Raw genomic sequence first — 20,284 nt, forward strand, 5'->3', positions numbered from 1 at the left:
AACGGAACCTAGGCGTCATCCTGGATTCTTCACTCTCAATGAACAGACAAGTCAGCGCCGTCTCCTCATCCTGCTTCAACGTTCTTCGCATGCTCAAAAAAACATTTCGCTGGATCCCCACCGAAACCAGAAAAATAGTCACCCATGCTCTGGTCACGAGCCGACTGGACTACGGAAACACCCTCTACGCAGGTACTACCGCTAAACTCCAGAAGAAACTCCAACGAATCCAAAATGCCTCAGCCAGGATCATATTAGACATCCCGCGCAACGAACATATCTCTGGTCACCTGAAAGACCTCCACTGGCTACCCGTCAATAAGAGAATCACTTTCCGACTGCTAACCCACGCACACAAATCACTCTACGACATCGGACCAGAATGCCTCAACTCACGACTGTCCTTCTACACCCCCCCCCGCCAACTACGTTCTTCCAGCCAAGCCCTCGCCACTGTACCTCGCATCAATAAGACCACCATGGGAGGCAGATCCTTCTCTTACCTGGCTGCCAAAACATGGAACTCACTCCCCGCTGACCTTCGCCTTACCCAGAACCACCTAGCATTCAGAAAGCAACTTAAAACGTGGATATTCGACAAGTAATCCTCCTCCCCTTCCTAAGCGCCTTGAGACCCTCTGGGTATGTAGTGCGCTATATAAATTATCTGACTTGACTTGACTTGTTGTTTATTTGTATTCATCTGGCCAGACCTAAAAATGCAAACCCCCTTCATCACTATGCATAACATTCACTGCGTGCACCTCACAGGAGGAAACTGGTTTACAGGGTAATGATCGAGCGGCAGAGGCGCGCAGGCAAAGCAGGTTTTTCTACTTTCACCCTCTCTCTACTGGGCAGATATAATCCAGTTTATCTTTGTAGATATGACGCGTGCTTTAACTGCGACACACCTCCTCATAGCCGAACACATTCTTTCTAGTCAAGTCAGGCAACAGTTCACCTGTTGTTCTTCACTCGAATTATGTGTGAACGATGGCGATATTTTATTTTAGTAAAAGACTATCCTGAAATTTGAGAGAATGCTGCATGAATCTCGTTCGCTGTGTAAACCGTGCACAATTTTCAAACAAACAAAAAACGAGTGCACCGAAGGTCATGAGTGCATGAATGACTGAATCAGCCCAAAATAGACGCCTTCTTGGTAAAAGATTACCGGTGCGTTCTAGGGCAGTGCGACGGGTGCGGCCGCCCTGGGCGCTGCCCTGGGGAGGCCCGGGCCGCTGACCCCAGGGGGCGGCAGGAGCTGTTCAGCAATAACTTAAGATCTAAAACACCTTCAGCAGAGTTCCTTTTGGGCACAGTTTTTATGCAGCATTACAAATGTTAAGATAACTCTTGTGATTAATGTTCCTGCTGGAGAGAGAGGTCCGAGTTTTGTCTAGGGGCAGTTTTGACTCGCCATTAAGCGGTCAATATGCCTCCTGCAAGGACCACACAGTGCATATCACAGATCTGTATTTTATGTGGAGAGCTGAGTGGATTACTGCTTTTGTCACAGATCCTTTTATAACCACAGTTCATAAAATACAACTTTAATAGATAACAGTGACTATTATTAACGGTCTTCAAAGAGCTGTATGCAAACTGCGTAAAAACTGGTAGTATCTACTGTAGTAAGCTGTTATTATCTGTTTCTAATGTTTCTGAAAAGTGTCTGGGTAGATATACATTCTTATTAGTAAAGTCAGCCTTTACCAGTGCTTTAAAACTAATTAAATGTATGGGAGAGGGGGGCTATGGAGACATGAGGGGCACTTTTGTCTGGTGGTCGTGAGGGAATCCAAGAAGGTGGTGGGGGGGGGGGGCGGGGGGGGGGGGGATGGGGGGGCGCCAGAAATGATTTTGGCACCGGTCACCACCAGCTCTAAAGCCGGCCTGTCATGAACGGACACACGTCCATGCACACTCAGCAAACAGATGAATTACAATGCTGTTGCGCTTCCTGTGTGGTCCACTGCTTTTTGGAAAAAGGTTGGGAAATATCTGGGAAGGTACTAGAGGGGAACAGCGTTTACATTGCAACTTTTACAACGAAGTACCTTTACGACGCAACCATTACAACGCAAGTCATTACAACTACTTGCGCTGGGGGACGCTCTAGGATAGGGAATAGTTTTAATTCACTATCCAACACCTTCCCTACTATCCACGGCGACTGGAGTTTAAATAGTAAATTAAACTATTCACTATCCAGCGCCCCCCAACGCAAGTCGTTGTAACGACTTGCGTTGTAAAAGTTGCGTCGTAAAGGCATGCGTTGTAAAAGCATACGTTGTAACGACGTACATCCGTACTAGATTACATTTATTTGAACGGAAACGTGTTTTCTCCACAGCCCAAAGCTCCCAGTGAATTTACTTGCTCTGTGGAAAGAAGCAGTGAGTTTACACAGCGAGAATTATTTTTGTTGTGGCTGGTGGTACTTCAGGGAGTAGTGACTTCCTGGCATCAGAACATTGATGCTCAACCCTATTAACAGCGGACACCCCAAAGCGCCACTCGTCTAGATGGTTCTCACCTGGTATTATTTTATCCCTTTGGGACAGGTTGGGCTGGTTCGTTACTGAAACAACCATGCTACCTCATCAGCAGGTCATTAAACCATGATGGAATGCCCAACATCTGTGGAATCCTGCAGTCTTCAGAGAGGGTTTAGGTTTGGACCACTGGCAACTTAGTGGGTCAACAACTGGTGGAGGCGTCTGGCGAGCACTATTTCAAACGAGCATTAGAGTTTATATCCATAAAGGTCCATAGTGTTGCGAGAACCGCCCCTGTAAAAATGTTTACAGGACTGTTCACACAGATCGAGTTGTTCAGGATCACACCAAGTGTCAGAAAGGAACTGGCAAGTAATCACTTAAGCCCAACCAATCCTTAACTGCTCCGCTTTTAACCCTGCCAGGACTCTGAATCAAGGGATTTCACTGATTAATTACACTTTTTTTTAAATCTCACCTTTAACTTCAGTTATGCAGCAAGTCCAGCCCTTACAGAGTGCCTTGAGATGAATAGGGTCATGTATACATGAGTTATATCAACTAGTTTATTACCTGTCCCAAAAGACTGAGGAATAGTGTACGCAAATGTGCCTTATGCTGATTTTCTTCATGTTAGCATTGCTAGTGCACTGATTTGAAAAAGCAATCAGCAAAAGGTAAAACTTGAAGGGAAGTGCAGATGTTGACACTGAAAGAACACACTTTGAGCTCAATCGCAAAGGGGTGCTCTTGGTTAACCAAGCACAAATTGCATTTGTGCCCAAATGTACCATGTCTGATTTAGACCACCTTCTCACAATGTATGCAACACAGATTCAACTGTAGTGGTCTACCCATTGAAAGGGGGGTGTGGAAGTGCAAGCCCTAGGTTCACCCTTCGAGGAAGATGTAGTAAGGGCAATATTGCTGCAACTGTGGGAGGAGCAGGAATGGGCTTGGACAACAAAAACAAAAAACAAAATCACACGTTCGCTAAGCTTGATCCTCAGTTTAAGGAGTTGATGCAATGGTGTTGAGTGGTGCCATTTATGTTGGCCAGTGGTGTTGAGTGGTGCCATTGATGGTGGCGAGTGGTGTTGACATGGTGCCATCGATGGAAGCCAGTGATGTTGACGTGTGTTGACGTGGTGCCATTGATGGAAGCCAGTGGAATTGATGTGGTGCCATCAATGGAAGCCAGTAGTGTTGACGTGGTGCCATCAATCGAAGCCAGTGGTGGTGACATAGTGCCATCGATGGAAGCCAGTGGTGTTGACGTGGTGCCATCGAAGGAGGCCATTGGTTGACTTTGCCAATGGCTTCTTTCTTTGCGATGCATACTTGTCCACTGCTCTGCTTGGATGGCAGATACAATTTCGGGCATCACCATTCCCTTACATGGCTTTGCAACAATGTTATTCACGTGTGAATTTATGAGAATCAAAACATTGTGTTCTGAATGACTAAAATGTTAAAGTATATTGCTGTGCTGTTGAGCTGACAAGGCTTTTTCAACCATGTGGCCAGGCGAATTGAATTCAAGGCTCTCTGCATTACCTTTAAGGCCCTAAAATCTGCCACCCCCGATATCCTGGCCAACCTTCTTTTGCCATATGTTCCTTCATGACATCTCCGCTCCCTGGGGCAACACCTGGTGGTGGTTCCCTTGACACAGAGAGTTTGTCCTGGAGGCCGCTCTTTCTGCAGTAGGGGAGCTCTCCTCTGGAACTCAGTGCCTGCTCACATCCGTGGCCTTACCAACTACCTGGAATTCAGGAAGGCTATTAAAACTCACCTCTCCTGCACCATAGACCTACTCTCTGCTCCATCCGAACGTGTCATTTGCTCTGCTGTCAGTGCCAGGACACCCTTTAGCTGGGGCAGCTGTTGCGCTTTACAAGTTGTGGTAACATAACATATAAGTCCTTGATTCTGTCTTGAGCACATGATGACGCAAGGGGTGTTCTAGGATGTATCCTCTTGGTGTAGGGCAAACATTTCTTGGTATGGGTCTTTTTTAGAAGTGGGTCAGCTACTGAAAGCTCGAGCCAGATGTCTGGCTGTGGCTGAGTCAGCTCGAAGTTCTCGGAGAAACTCGAGCACAAAACGAACCAAGCACTCACAGCAGGCGATGTGGCCGACCATGCATAGATGGGAGCCGGGTTCGAGTTCTGGCCTCGGTTCAGCATGCCATGAATGCTACTAATCTCCCTGTGCTGAAAAAGAACAGTGAGGTAGCCAGTATTTGTCATGAAGCACCATTAAAGCCTTGAGTATGGGTCACACTATGTAAAACTGTACAAAACAAGAAACGGATTGTGACTCACAAAACTCTAATCTCATCCTCAAGGAATTAAGCTCAAATCATTAACTTTAGATGACAGAAATAAATACCAGTCGAGTGCCTGATATACATAGCATGAAACTGGAAAATCTGTGATCAATCACAGCATCCTTGCATGACCAAAGTTTGTGACCCAAGGTAAATGCTTTATTTCACAGAACATCTCTCTGGGCATTATCACACATGAGAGTACCCTCAAATAGTTGGGTTCAAGATGTGCTATTCAAACCTCTGTCTGTTTGTTTTAATAGCCCATAAAGTTGTTCTATTCATAATAGAAATCTAGGCCATGTGTTTTGTATACATGGTAATTGACTGGCCTCTTAGGGCCATATGCATCATTCCAAATTGCGATCTCAAATGCAGACATTCGGAGAATATCAGCGTTTGCGTTCGCAATTAAGCTGAGTGGTAATGAATAACTGCCTCGCAAAATAAGGAATCACAAAATTTGCAGTTCCCTATTTTGCGATTGCATTTAAGGAATCGCAAATTGCAATTCCTTAATTGCAATGTAAGAAGCACAGAAAAGGTGCATTTGGCCTGAAGGAATTGCAAATTACCACCAACTTCAAGTTGGTGGTAATTTGCGATTTCTTTGGAAAATGCACTTTGTTGCATTTTTCAAAGTGCCATGTGGCGCACATACATGCCCATTTCAGGGGTGCAACAGGGTGTCCTTTTGACACCCTGGCACCCTTGAAACTGCATTCTAAATTAGCGATTCTCTAATTGAGAATCGCAAATTGAGAATGTCGTCCCATTCATTCCTATGAATGGGAAGGTATTCCTTAATTGCAAATCACAATTTGACATTCGCAATTAAGGAATATGTAGGATTCGCAAAATTATTTGCAAACCCTACATAATAGCGTTTTGCGATTATCAAGTAGCGATTAGCAAAATAAATCACTATTTGAAAATCACAAAAGAACATTTTCATTCATATGGCCCTTAGTACAATAATAACATTGTCATCCAAGCAGGAAGGATTTTCAATTCAGGTTTAAAAACTACCACTTTTAATAAATACTTTAGAAGTAATCTGGTGTTCCAAGGTGAAATTCTTCTGCTTGCTTAAAAGAAAATTTTTGGGGTGATTTTGAAGAGAATTTATCCTACTCCAACATGATGTTTGGTCCGTGATTTACAGGTTGAAGATTTTCAGGGCTCGGCTCGTGCGTGGGCTCTTAGAGCCAGAGTCGACCTTTGCCTCGGCTCTGGCTGGGCTCTCCCTGTTAAGTAACCGTGTGCGAAGCACTTCGCTACGTTCGCGTAGTTTGCGAAGTTTGCGCAACTTCGCACTACGCGAGCTGCATGTAGCACATTGCGAATACGCGTAGTGCAGCGGTCATTTTTATGCTTGTTCGCGGTCCTCAACTTCATGTTCGCGACCGCGAGCAAGCAAAATGACATCCGGGCAAGATTCTCAATGCGGGGAGGTCAGGTTTCTCTTTGCGACTGGTTGCACATGCTCGCGACCACTCGCAATGAGAAACTACCAGTTCGCGTTGAGAAAGCTGCCGCTCGAGTAAAAATCTACTCGAGCAGCAGAAAACGACAGCTCGCACTGTGCAAGATGCCGTTTTCAATGATTGCACTGTGCCGGATGCTTGTCCACACTGTGTAATCATTGAAAACGCATCTTGCACAGTGCGAGCATGCTACCACGCAGCTCGCGTAGTGCTACGTGAAGTTTGCGAAGTGCACTTCGCGTAGCACTACTTCGCGAACTACGCCCACCCTTACTGTTAATCTACTGGCTCGCTGTCCTCCAGGTGTGTTGTGGAAGATGAAACGCTTACAGCCAATTATGAGTGAGCTTGAAAGGGCCTGGGTATTCCCTGCTCCAGCAGCGACAGATACTGGGGGCACTAGTAACTAGGGGTTGTGAGGAAGTGAGGGTCTAGACTACTTGATGGATTTGCAGGCAAACCGAGAGCAGAAAGTGGGCTCGGACAGGACAGTGGAGTGAGTACCTGTTGAGGGTCGGGCTGATCAGCATTCCATATCCATAAAAACAAGCACAAGCCTTAAGTGCTTGACTCTGCTTGTGGCTGAAAGTAACCCCACTTTATGGTTTCAGGACAATGTGGCTGAGTGACCAGAAAAGCTGAATAATGTTCTATAGGTGAAATTAAAAAGTTTGTCAATGGGGTGAAAAGTACTTTCGAATTGTAGATCATAGTTTCAGCCAATGGGAGAGGAAGATGAAGGTGTATTTATCCATCTATTCGAGAGTTAAATGGTCCTGCATTAGAACAATCAGTTGCAAAATCTTTTGAACTTTGAATCTAACAAAGTCAAACACCTAGCAACTCTTCGATCTGACGCCCATATTAATGTAATATCGCAAAAGGCCAGAATCTTCTATTACACTTCCCACCTTCTTACCGTACTACATGTATTCATCCAGAGCCATGTTTGAAGTTTTCAACCATCCCCTTTAGTATCAAAACGGCCGGAGTACATGTTTTCACAGTTGAGTGCACAAATAAAATGCTCTTGTGTTACCACACACAGAAACGAAGAAAAATAAATAAAAAATAGGAACTCTTTATTGGATTTAAAAATTCACTGCTAACACTTTAGACAAACTTTTTCTGTGAACTCATGGCGCATCCAATTTATAGCCAGGTTGCTCATGCAGCCACATGGTTGACTGATTCATTACAACATCTTAGAAGCAGCGTCTTCTCGGAGGAGATAGACTCTCACCGAGGCGCGGCTTCCAAGACTGAACTTCGATGCAACAATCTTTGTGTATCTAAGGAGCGGCCATTTTTGTTGCTTTGATTGAATCAATTATATGAACACTTGGGAAGAACGAGTTTGAACAGGGAACCTTAAAACCGTATACAAGGTGTCCCAGTGACACGGATTTGTTTGCATCTCCGAGTAACCTCCTCCCACAGATGCAAAGCTAGGGTTGGCCATAAATAGGATCAATATTTCTGATCATCAGACAGGACAAGTGAACCAGAATAATACCATCCAGTTCTTTTAGACTATGTGCCCAAACCTTTGTAAACTTTCAGAAAGCACGAGCAAAGTCTTGCTAGTCATAGCCACCCTTATGGATAAGAGGTAGGTAGAGGGAGGGGGGTGGGTGGGTGGGTGTGTGTGTGTGTGTGTAAGTTATATGCGATCTCAGGCAAAATACGCTCTGGCTCACATAGTGTGAAACAAGCATTGGCAAAGCCAAGAGAGCTTGGGGCTGCGCCAATGTCTTTTAGCCATGCTGCAGAATAGTATGGCAGCTTAGTAATAAAAAATTAAAAAAGAGATATGGGGCTGCCAACTCTGAAAACCCCCTCACCCACCTGATGTCAGGTGGGTGAGAGGGAAACATGGACGGAGGGAGGGAAGAAGGAACACAGACAACTAGAGGGTAAAAATAAACCGCTATGACACGGCGAGCACTGGCCGCATCATAGCACCTTGTTCTTATGGTGGGTGGAAGGGAAGAAGCAACACAGATAATGGGAGAGTGGAGGAAGACGCAACATGGATAATGGGAGAGTGGAGGAAGACGCAACATGGATAATGGCTAAAGACCAAGGTGGCACCTGCAATCTGAGAGAATGATAACCCTTACATGCTTGACCCACGTCATCAGTCTGGGGACATGATCAAAAAGAGAGCTGAACAGTACTCAGATGTTGAGATCTGGACGTTTGGAAAATTGTCCCAATCACAGCTCTGAACATGTATGTAGTACAAGAGGCAAGATTCTTTGAGTCCATCTGTGTAGAAAAATCATTTAAAGGGCGTGTGCTTCTGTGCTGACACCGGTGCACCTGGCCTAGTTCACATTCAATATATTCATTGTCTGTCAGCGGACTGATCATCCATAGGGCTAATACTACATCAGAATATTCTTGCATCCGTCTTCGGTAATAGACCAGCTCCTCATTTCCAGGCCCCTGGTGTCATGGAACTTGAACTGTCTTCCAGACCTTTTGTACATTCCTAAATTTGTATCTAAGAATCCATTTTCATATATATATGGACTAAACTGTCCACTGCACACTGGAGATCAAATAATCTAACTGTTTTGCATCTACTTTGATTTAGTAAGACTTCATTTCTGCTAATCCCACATCCTCATCATTATTATCTAGGAATATCAGGCCAGCCTCCCTGTAAACACCTCTGGGATTAGCTAGGATCAAGTCTGCATCTCCTGGACCATTGTTGTCCAAGCCCATAACCTATTCTGATTTATCCCAGCCTATTTTGTGTATTGAGGCTGCAGTCACTTTAACCAAGCAAAGGTAGGCAATCTCAAGTTTTTCTTCTATTAATAGAGCCGTTTAGCCACATGTTTCATTTTGGCAACCTTGGAAAAGTGAGATCCTTGTGTGCCATCATTTTCAATACACTAAAAAGATAATTCACAAAGCATTAAAGCTGCACTATATCCCTTCGTTCCTCCAAATACTTGTTTTTGTTCCACGTGGCCACCACCCACATTTCTTTTCTCACCATTGAAGTCAAAAGATCTAATGCAGCTGTTAGTATCTTTGCAGGAATTTAACCAAACACTACAGTGGACAACCATATTGTGCTTGTGGTACTATTATTTTGTCAAGGAAACTTTTTTCACATTGATAAGGAGTCAAGTACAAAGTTAAAGGGCTGCCCCCTCCTGAAGAATTCAACAGTTTCAAAGATGAGGTACTGCTTTCTGTATTATCACCATCAGCAAACAAAGCCTCTTTCCAGGTAATACTTTGAATTGATGTGCAGAGTTAAAGGGCTGCCCCCACCTGAAGAATTCAACAGTTTCAAAGATGAGGTACTGCTTTCTGTATTATCACCATCAGCAAACAAAGCCTCTTTCCAGGTAATACTCCGAATTGATGTGCAGAATGGGGAGATTCCCCATAGATATGGAAGAAAAGGTGTCCGGCACCCTTCCAGTTATATTGATGCTGGCTAAGATTTTAGATGCAATGCCATTTGCCAAGTTGTGAATCACGTGGTCAGCAACGTTTTCCATGTCGATCCTCAGGCTTAACGTGGACTTCCATAGATTGGACCCGCCATCGCGGGAACAATGTATTCCTTGATAAATTCCATAAGGCACAATACCCTTTCTCTTTACAACAACTGCAATAGCCAAGACTGGAACTTCACTGTTGCATCCTTGCCTCCTGAGGAAGTAGATGCTTCTTGGATCATCCTGCTGACTTCTGATGACATGAAATGGGATTTGCTCTGCTGCGGATAGTAATGACATAATATTTTTTGTAAGGCAGAGGAGAGAGTTTGTGGTACCTTCACGAGCAATGGCAATAAAGGGGATGTCAACCAGTCCTGAGGGCTTTTCGATCAGCCAACGCTGGTTAAGGCTACTCTGAAGAGTCCACCAGGTGTCTTCTGTCTGACTTGGGAAGAGCAGTTTTAGTTTCTCAAGTCTGTGGTCCTGTGAGATCAACCTATTGGACCATATTACTCTCCTGCTGCGACTGATGGGTTCCTGGTGTGCAGCAGAATACAGAAGAAGAGTAGAGACCAGGGTAAATATAAGGAACAGCACTGCAGCAAGACTCACAGAGGGCAGAAAGTCTGAATCCTCTTGTCGGAGGAATGTTTGTTCGGATGAGGCTGCTGAAGTGTGGTCATTCCTTGGTTCCATCTTCTTGTTGTTCAATAAAGGGCACAGCAAGGACGACATAAACCTTCCCTTTCCTCCAGAGCATCTTTCTTAGGTCATGATTTATCTTCCTAAAAATCAACAAAAGATAATCAGCATCTCAGGTTATCAAACAGTATTTATTGTGTTACATAAACACCAAACACACAAGTATTGATTACATATCCAAAATATCTTTTGAAATGTACAGTAACTATTACTACATCTTTGGATGAAGTGGAAAGAAGCTTCATTGGTGTATTAGATTGCATGTCCAAACGTAGTGGAGAGGATTAAATGATGGAAAATGTGGTATCGCTATTCTTGTGCTGGCAAACAGTGAAAAGCCAGAGTTAAAACGAGGTTCATTGTAGTGTTTGTTGAAGTTTAAGAACTCAATTTTCAGGTGATCATCTATGACCTTCTAATCATCTCAATATCTAGAGTAACATCATGTGTCTCAAGTCTAAGGATGATTCTGAGAAAAAAACATGGATCTTGCAAGAACAAGACCACAATCCTTGCTTCAGACAAGGCAGGCAATGGAAGATCTAAGATGTAGAATACAGACTACATCTATAGGAGTTTTAGAATTGTATTTATTTTAGGTATTCATACTGCACACCATCACACCGAGTAGAGTCTCTAGACACAAGATGGTAGCTTCTATCATCCAGTCTTTTTACACACGCTATTATGGGAACAGCTAATTGTTTCCTGAATTTCAAGACATTTGTTGCAGCTCTTAAGGTTAGAGGGAGGGAATTTCAGCATTTAGGGCCGAGGGTGGAAAAGGTCCTACCTTTCCTTTTTTCAGTTTGCACTAGAAGTGGCACCTTTTTAGTTTATTTGCTTATCAGAGTGGACTTGTGGGTATGTGCTTCTGTAATATCTGTGAGAGGAAGAATGAGCTGCTACCATAATAAATTGGGTACAGAATACATGCAGCTTTAATTTTCACTTAACAACAGGAAGGCAATGGAGTTACTTTCAATAGTCATACTTTTTCAGATTGAACAGAGTTCTAATGATTGCACTTCGGATGTGCGGAAGGCCCCTAGTGTTTTTTGTTTTGACTGAACAAGGTTGACGGCATTGCCAAAAATCAAGCTTAGATTAAATATAAGCATTGTATACTGCAATGGAAAGGAAGAATTTGCTTCATTCTCCTTAGTCGGGAAAAGCATGCCTTTTGAAGCAATTTCAGACTCATGGAACATGCAGGAGTTCTAGTAAGACAACCAGACTGTAGAAACCGACATTGAGCAGTTGCCCATGCAGCGGCGTCAGAGAGAATTGCTCCATCTGGATATTTTGTTACAGATTGGAAGGATCATGGTTTGTGAGGGGTCCTGAATCAAAACCATTGTGCGTCATCCAGTTCGGAGTAGTAGTAAGTATTCAGATGTGGGTAGCATAATCATATTGAAGTTTGGCAAGGACCTTAAATACATATTAAGTGTTATCTACTTGGCAACAACTCTCAAATTTGACATTTTGCAGCAAGTGAACTATTGGCCAAACAAAGTTAAAAATAAGCAGTAGCAGAATTGATCCCTTTGCTACTCCTCAGAAAAGGGGGTCTCAGCTAAAAAGTAAATTTTTTCAGTGATACAACTTAACCTGGTCTGTTAAAAATGAGAAAATCCATTTTACAATTGCCCCCGAAGGCTAAACTTTACATTCTTTGTAGGAGGTGAGAACGGACAAGACAGCAGAGGGATCAGGGAGAATTGTGATCCGCTCTCCGTCCTAATCAGTCATCATCTGTAGGTCCTCAGATGTTACTGCATTGACAAGTTCATTTCTACAGATCTGTTTAAATCCAGCTTGCAAGGGATGTTGAATTTTGTTATAGCCATACATTGTTTAAGGCATGTGTTAACCTTCATAAGTTTAGATTAATAAAGCAGAAGCGAGAGGGATCTGTATTTAGTTGGCTTGGTAAGATCCGGTGATCCTTTTGTGTTTTTAGGATTGGTCTGTATGGTTAAAGCAGTCTGCATCTAGACCACTAGAAGAACAAACATTTGGGCTAGTTTGTTCCTTCATTTATTTCTAATGTGCACCATGAAGTGGATCACTTGGTGTGCCTTAAGGGTGGGTTTTTTAGGGCTCCCATTCAGCAAAGAATGGATAGGGGGGAATTTTAGTGGACAAAATAAGTTCTCAAACCATCGGGCGGATTTCCGACAGTTCACGTGAACACAAGCACGCGCTTGTCCCTCGCTCCCGAGCCGCCTGCCTCCGAGAGCTTCACTTCAAAGGGCTCCCCCGCCCACTGCTTCACCTTTTGGCCGTGTCTCCCATTTCTCCTCCCCCGCCCACTGCTTCACAGTTCACGGCTGCCAGGCCGTGTCTCGCATTTCTCCTCCACCCCCTCCCCACAGCAATGCCAAGAGCTTGTTTGGTCTTTCCTCGCCATCTGCTGCTTGCCCATTCACATCCCTGCCCCCCTTTACTGCTTTGCTTGTTTAGGACTTGTGCCCTGCCGAAGAGGTAAGCTCTACCCCTGAGATTTCCTTGCGGCTCTACATATCCTTTACTCTCCTTCCCACGTGCCTCTATTCAAATGTTTCTATGCCGTCAACCCATGCTCTGCCCGCCATGTCTGTGCCCCTACGCTTTAACCCTGTGCCTCTACTCGGCAGCCTCAACACCCCAGTCTGCCACCCCATACTCTCCTCACTGCCGCTTCTCTGCAGTCTCGCCCATGCTCATCGGCTGTCACTTGCATCTAGCACCTGCAGCCTCTCCCGTGCCCCCTCCTCGCCAGCTGCTCCCCTTCACTCTGGACTGTGTGACAGCACCAAGCAGGTGCCTCCGCACCACCATCCCTAACACTCTTCTGTTGTTCGCTTGTAATACAGGAATGAGTGTCGGTCAATGCAAACGTCAGTCTCTGCCGCCAAGCATTGCAGCGCGGGTCCCTGTGCCAGGCACCGCCTCCGTTTAACCCTCGTGAGCCCCCCACAAATAGGGGTTACAGGTGGCTTACCATTTAACATTGTCTGAACGATGATGAATTGACCCACAAGATTCCGTTCATGGTGGAAGTCGGCACAGGCACATCGCCTGCTCCACGGACAGCTTGATTTTTGGGGGAGGCAGGGTGTGGCGGGGTGCTTTTCACCCAGACCTTGTGCCGCAGGGTGAGTGGAGGAGCAGCTCAGAGTATCATAAGCTGCAAGAGAGACACACTTGGTCCCGCAGGGCTTTGTCCTTTTTTTTCCACGTGAACATCCGTCTGTAGACAATACTTTCAGTTTCGCAGTATCCACTGACAGTGTGAATGTGAAGGATGTCTTTGGATCCCAGATTACTTTTCCGAATGGCGCTGGCAGAGATCGCCCATTAACCCTTAGAAGAGAAGCCTGCAGCTCCATGTACGTCAGTTCCAAAGTTTTCAGGTGCCAAGTATCGCTCTCTCTTGCAGAACACTATTAACCCTCAGCAAGTATGACAATGCGCCTGCTGGTTCTGTAGCTAACAGCAACCTTAATTGGGTGCCCCGCCTACACATAGGAAAAGGACGTATTGGTAGCCACCTATCTGGAACATGTTGACTGGGAAGAAGCACGTAAACATTCCTCGGAGGTAGCAACGCAGGAGGTGATCAGATTGGTCCAATTAAAAATCTTGTATTATCTCTAGTTTACACACGCATACAACATTTACACACCAGGTGAGTGTCTGTGGAGATGCAGGTGTGAAGGAAACTCCCTACTTGCAATATAGGTTTGACCTCAAGTTGAGGCATTTTGAACTAGAAGTCCTGATTTACAAAGCTAAACTTTCACTTTTGTTTAGGTTTACGATTGTGTGCTATTCACAAAGGTAGTTTGTAGCAGCGCCTTTACCACTGCAGAGACTGCACACATAAAATGAAAGGACTGTCTTTGTATGTGGAAAGACTCAGCAGTTGTAAATATACTACTAGTGAATAGCACGCAATCGTAAACGTCCTCAAAAGTGTATGTTAACCTTTAGGAATCAGGCACATAATTGGGGAATACCTATTGAGGCAACTGAGAATTCAGAGGTTTAGATGGCACAACTGGCACTGCTGGGAACCTTGGTGATGACATACCACCAAAATAAGCCCTTTCAGTCGAATAGGCAAAGCACGCCTGCTAAGAGTCCGTACGCCAGCTGAGCCTTGAAAATATGCCGTAAATACATCTTGTAACAAACATTTATAACACACCGATATAATATTTCCCTTCGAAATGAAAAAAAGAGTATTTATTTAACATGAAAATGTGTTTCACTGTAGTACAACAGATGATATTGCAGTTTCTTAAGTGATCGTTTTCAAAATACTTAGAAAGATTCCTACTCCCCTCCAAGAACAATGCAGTTAGCCAACTAAGGGCAAGTCACTTGTCATGCATAGGCTATATATAGCCTGGATTCTTAATATATATGTGGCAACATTACACTCTATTAAATCAAACTCAGAAGGGTTTTGAACAGCACACATATATGAAGGTGCTCTCAGATGTCATCATGGAAAAAGCAGGATCAGTGAAGTAAAATATTTGCCTACGATTATATAATTTGAACAAGCACTCAAGGCAGGAGAATTGATCCAGTTTTTCTGGTTTCCCATTATATGATTTACCCACTAGGTAGTGAGATAAAATACATCTGAGTTAAAACCAGTTCAACAGTCCAAAATTCTCCATAATACACATTCGATACATCAAAGATTGGGTGCCCCTCCCTTCAGCCAATTCCTTTTTAGGTCCATAAACAAGGAGTGACTTCCCGGTCAGCCTATATTCTCCCGATTTCCCCTTGTTGCTCTAAGCCTGACCGCTACCCTTAAAACATTACAGTACAAAACAGAGTCAAAGCGTCTGAGGACAATTTTAAAACAAGCATTTGCAATTCAATAGGTCTGGTATATTCTATGAACCTCCCTTTATACAATGACTAGCAGCCCATCCCGACGTTGTCCGGGAGCAATTAGGCTTCAGGGCCCCCGCCCGCCCCGACGTTGTCCATGGGTCCCCTGGAGCCTTACTCCATATATTGCAGTATTATACCTCTATGTTTACTTTGTACGGTTTTGTAGCAGCCCGTCCCGACGTTATCCGGGAGCAATTAGGATTCAGGGTCCCCGCCCACCCCGACGTTGTCCGTGGGTCCCCCGGAGCCTTCCTCCATATATTGCAGTATTATACCTCTATGTTTACTTTGTACGCTTTTGTAACCTGCACACGTAACTTTTTCCTCCTGTAATGCACCGTTTGGCTCACTTTTTTAATGCTCCGTTTGCTACCTGCACACGTCACTTTTTCCTCCTATACCTCTATGTTTACTTTCTACGCTTTTGTAACCTGCACACGTAACTTTTTCCTCCTGTAATGCACCATTTGGCTCACTTTTGTAAAGCTCCGTTTGCTTCCTCTTGCTCACGATGTACGCTTTTGTAACCTGCACACCTAACTGTTTCCTCCAGTAATGCACCATTTGGCTCACTTTTGTAATGCTCCGTTTGCTTCCTCTTGCTCCCGATTTTCATTTTTGCTTCATTTTTCCGCCGCTCACCGCTCCTAAATAAATAAATAAATAAATAACCTACCTCATCCGCCACTCACTGCTCCTCACCGCCTGTTCGCCGCTCCTCACCGCCTGTCCGCTGCTCCTCACCGCCTGTCCGCTGCTCCTCACCGCCTGTCCGCTGCTCCTCACCGCTCCTCCCCGCGCCATGTCCGCCAGTCCTCCTCGCGCTCCTGGACGCCGCTCCTCCCGCGCTCCTCACATCGGGCACGAACGTCGCGGCCAGGGCTTCTTCCAAGAGACTACTTTTTTCGGGAAATTTTTTAAATAACGTATATTTATTACATTTACATAGCCTATGTCCATCTGCACACCCTGACGATTACAACGATGTATCGGGTGTGTGGATTGGCGCTATGGTTTCCGAGTTTTCCCGCCTCAAAGGTTCAAAGTTCTTCCTTTATAATAGTAGTATAGATAAGTTCTGGTGTAGAATGTTTCGCTTTTGAAAACCGTCTACGGCGTACATGACCCTGTGTGCCATGTAGGGTCTCTAAGATTGTAGGGACATGTGAAGAGTTAGTTTGCACAGCCTCGTGTAGAAGGTGTGGCACCGTGAGTGAAGTAAAACAGATACTCACATGGGACCGAGCCGGGCGCCCAAGTGAGGTATGTGGTTAGCTGGCAAAATTCGAATGGGCACAACAGGAAAATTTCACGTGTAAAATTTGGAAGGCACAGTGAATGTGCTGTCCAGGCGTACAGTTAGGTGTCTCAGTGCCTTATGGTAGCAGGCTTCTTCTTGGTTATGTGAATCACGGTTTAAACGTAAGGCATGTTGGCTCTTTGTATCTCCTATGGTGAGAAATTTACCTCCAATGGGGGGGGGGGTCTCATTTGCAGAGTGAATCTGCTGGAGCCTGTGTCAGGATTCACACAGAGCAGAACAACGTGTGTCTGTATTGAATTTTGCCAGACCACCGCATACCTCACATGGGTGCCCAGCTGGGTCCCATGCGAGTATGCGTTTCTTTGCTTCACTCATTGTGCCACACCTTCTACAAGTGGCTGTGAAAACTAACCCTTCAGGTTTCCCTACAATCTTAGAGACCCTACATTGCACACGGGGTTGAAACGCGGTAGACTATTTTCAAAAGCGAACCATTCTACACCAGCACTTATCATTGTATAAAGCGCGGTTCATAGAATATACACTTGCTAATGGTCGTATTTAAGAAGTATAGGAAGCCTTGTACATAGGTCACAAATATATCAATATTGTTCTAGGTTCCTTTTTAGGTCTCGCCTGTCGATGCGCATGGAGCAAGCGAGACTATGGGGGCTTATCCACTCTTTATCCAACTTGCAAGGAATCGTGGCGATTCCTTGCAGTGCACGAGAAATTTAAGCTCAATGCGCATGCGCATTGAGCTTAAAAGCGCGTGCACATGCCCCCAGCCGCCTGCCTTGCCTACTCTCCCGCCCCCTCACTTCTTGATTGCACGGCCGCTAGGCCGTGCCGCCCCTACTCTCCTCCCCCCTCCCGCCTGCCTTGTTAGTTACTGCTACTCTCCTGCCCCCTCACTTCTTGATTGCACGGCCGCTAGGCCGTGCCTCCCCTACTCTTCTCCCCCCTCCCGCCTGCCTTGTTAGTTACTGCAAGCAGACAGAGCTGTTTTGCGACGGGTAAATCTCGCGAGGTGAGAGTGGGCACAGTCGGATCTGGCGGGCTGTCGCTTTCCTAAGTTCACCGGCTCCGCAGCCCCAAACATCGTGGAGCAGTAGCTGACAACTAGGGCCAGTAACTGGCGCATGCTGTGCTCTCGCACCGGTACCTAATTCCTCTTTCTTGCTTTAAGCCTTCGCAAATTTTAGTTAACAGCCATGTTGGGTGAAACGGGGGTTACATTGAAGCTTCTCGACTGGGGTTGCGTACCCTCACTAAGATGGCGCTTTTATAACAGCAGACTTGTAGAATGCCCCTCAAAACATGTCTGCCAAGAAAAACGCGACGCTCGGAAGACTCGTGATGTTAAACATGCGTTTACCCTCAACCGTCAAAGTGAATGAACTGTTGCTACATTTAATAGCTATTAAAAACCCATCAGCATTTTCTCCTGTATGGTTTTCAGGTTTTCCACACTCCACAAACACCCTCTGCCTAACAGCTGAACAAAGCCACACTTGCGTCGAAGTGGAAAGTCCCCGACGATCTCTGTTCGATCTTTAGTCTGCTTTGCTTTCACTTTCTTTTAAGACAGTAAAGCTACCATTTCCAGGAAAGGAAGGACACCCACGCGCAGTACATGTGAACTCCAACACTCCCATTCCATCTGCTCCATCCCTATTTTTTAGGTCTCAACCCCTCACTCACCCTTACTCTCACTCATCCTCACTCACCCTCAACCCCTCACCCTCACTCACCCTCAACCCCTCACCCTCACTCACCCTCAACCCCTCACCCTCACTCACCCTCAACCCCTCACCCTCACCCTCACTCTCACTCACCCTCACCCACCCTCACCCTCACTCACCCTCAACCCCTCACCCTCACTCACCCTCAACCCCTCACCCTCACCCTCACTCACCCTCAACCCCTCACCCTCAACCCCTCACTCTCACTCATCCTCACTCACCCTCAACCTCTCACCCTCACCCTCACTCACCCTCACCCACCCTCAACCCCTCACCCTCACTCTCAACCCCTCACCCTCACTCACCCTCAACCCCTCACCCTCACTCACCCTCACTCACCCTCACTCACCCTCACCCACCCTCAACACCTCATCCTCACTCACCCTCACTCACCCTCAACCCCTCACCCTCACTCACCCTCACCCTCACTCACCCTCACCCTCACTCACCCTCAACCCCTCACCCTCACTCACCCTCACTCACCCTCACCCTCACTCACCCTCAACCCCTCACCCTCACTCACCCTCACCCACCCTCACCCTCACCCACCCTCACTCACCCTCATTCACCCTTACTCACCCTCACTCACCCTCACCCACCCTCACTCACCCTCAACCCCTCACTCACCCTCAACCCCTCACCCTCACTCACCCTCAACCCCTCACTCACCCTCACTCACCCTCACCCTCACTCACCCTCACCCTCACTCACCCTCACTCAGCGCAACCACAGCATCTTCACTAAACATATTTAATACACTTTAAGCTATTGGCAATATAAAATAAAATCCATTTTATTTACGAATTAATTATTAATTGTTTTTTAAAGCCATTGATTTTTTTTATATCAATACATATAAGTCACATATAAGTCCCGTTAATACAAAACATGTTGCTTTACAAATGCTAGAGGTGTCACATTTACAAAAATTATAACTATTGGCTTTGTAAAGAAGAAAGCTATTAATTTAGCTATTTAGAAAAAACAACACATACATAAAAAACAAAAAAATAAATACCACCTATAGCTCAAACTTTACTACTGCGAGACCTATTGCATTTCCAATGCTTGTTTTCACTGGGACATCACCCACTAAGGACTAAATGTTTAATGTATTACCATGTATGCATTTTTTCTTTCAAAGTCTACATAAACAATTGTGAATGAAGTACAAATTTGAGGTGTATTCGATTCCTTCTCTTTCCAACATCACAATAACCCATTGCATTGCAATTGTGCATTCATACAATGAGATAGTTTCATTAAGTGTCCACAGGAGCCATTATTTTTTTATAATAATTTAATTTCCCTGGTTGCGAGTGAGTAGGGTTCCCTTGTAATAGTGGTTCTCACTATTACTTGTGGTGGCCTACCATAGATCCTAATTTATAATCTACTTTCTCACATGTATGTATATTTTTTAAGGTCCGTTTTTAAAAGGTCTCAGCATGGTCTAAGTTTCAAACCTCCCTCTCCACTCCTTGTCATGGAGTAGGTTCAAATTCACAAAACAGTCCAAATGCTCAATCTTCAAAGGAGACTCGGGTAGAAAAAATATTTATGCTGACGGGCTGTGAACATTTCGGCCATTGTTGTATACCAAAGTAATAAGGTTTCCCCTTAAGCAGGATCGACTCCCTGGTGCCCCCATCCTACCCCTCCTCTCAAAATATTGTCGTTTACCATTTTGTATTGTCTGGTGTCTACCGCTCAAGGGTAGGGCGGCGAGAGTAACTTTTCTATCCTGCATAAGTAGGTGGGTTCTGATACCTTCAAAGTGTAGACAGGAGAATATATCATTTTGGGTTGGAAGACAAGTGATCTTCGTGAACAAAGAGAAGCTCTAATAATCAAAAGGTAATAGTTCAGTAT

General features: G+C 45.1%; 1 protein-coding gene across 1 annotated transcript in view; it reads right to left on the reverse strand.

Moving 5' to 3' along the window:
* Positions 1 to 9,533: 9,533 nt before the first annotated feature.
* Positions 9,534 to 20,284, reverse strand: part of LOC147710271 (uncharacterized) — a 55,836-nt gene continuing 45,085 nt past the window's right edge. Inside the window, exon 3 of the mRNA XM_086920952.1 lies at positions 9,534 to 10,581. Within this exon, the coding sequence (XP_086777078.1) occupies positions 9,674 to 10,531 (858 nt within the window). The 5' untranslated portion in view covers positions 10,532 to 10,581 and the 3' untranslated portion in view covers positions 9,534 to 9,673. The remainder of the gene's footprint in view (positions 10,582 to 20,284) is intronic.

Source organism: Lissotriton vulgaris, chromosome 5 (assembly GCF_964263255.1).
Source record: "Lissotriton vulgaris chromosome 5, aLisVul1.2, whole genome shotgun sequence".
Lineage (NCBI taxonomy): Eukaryota > Metazoa > Chordata > Amphibia > Caudata > Salamandridae > Lissotriton > Lissotriton vulgaris.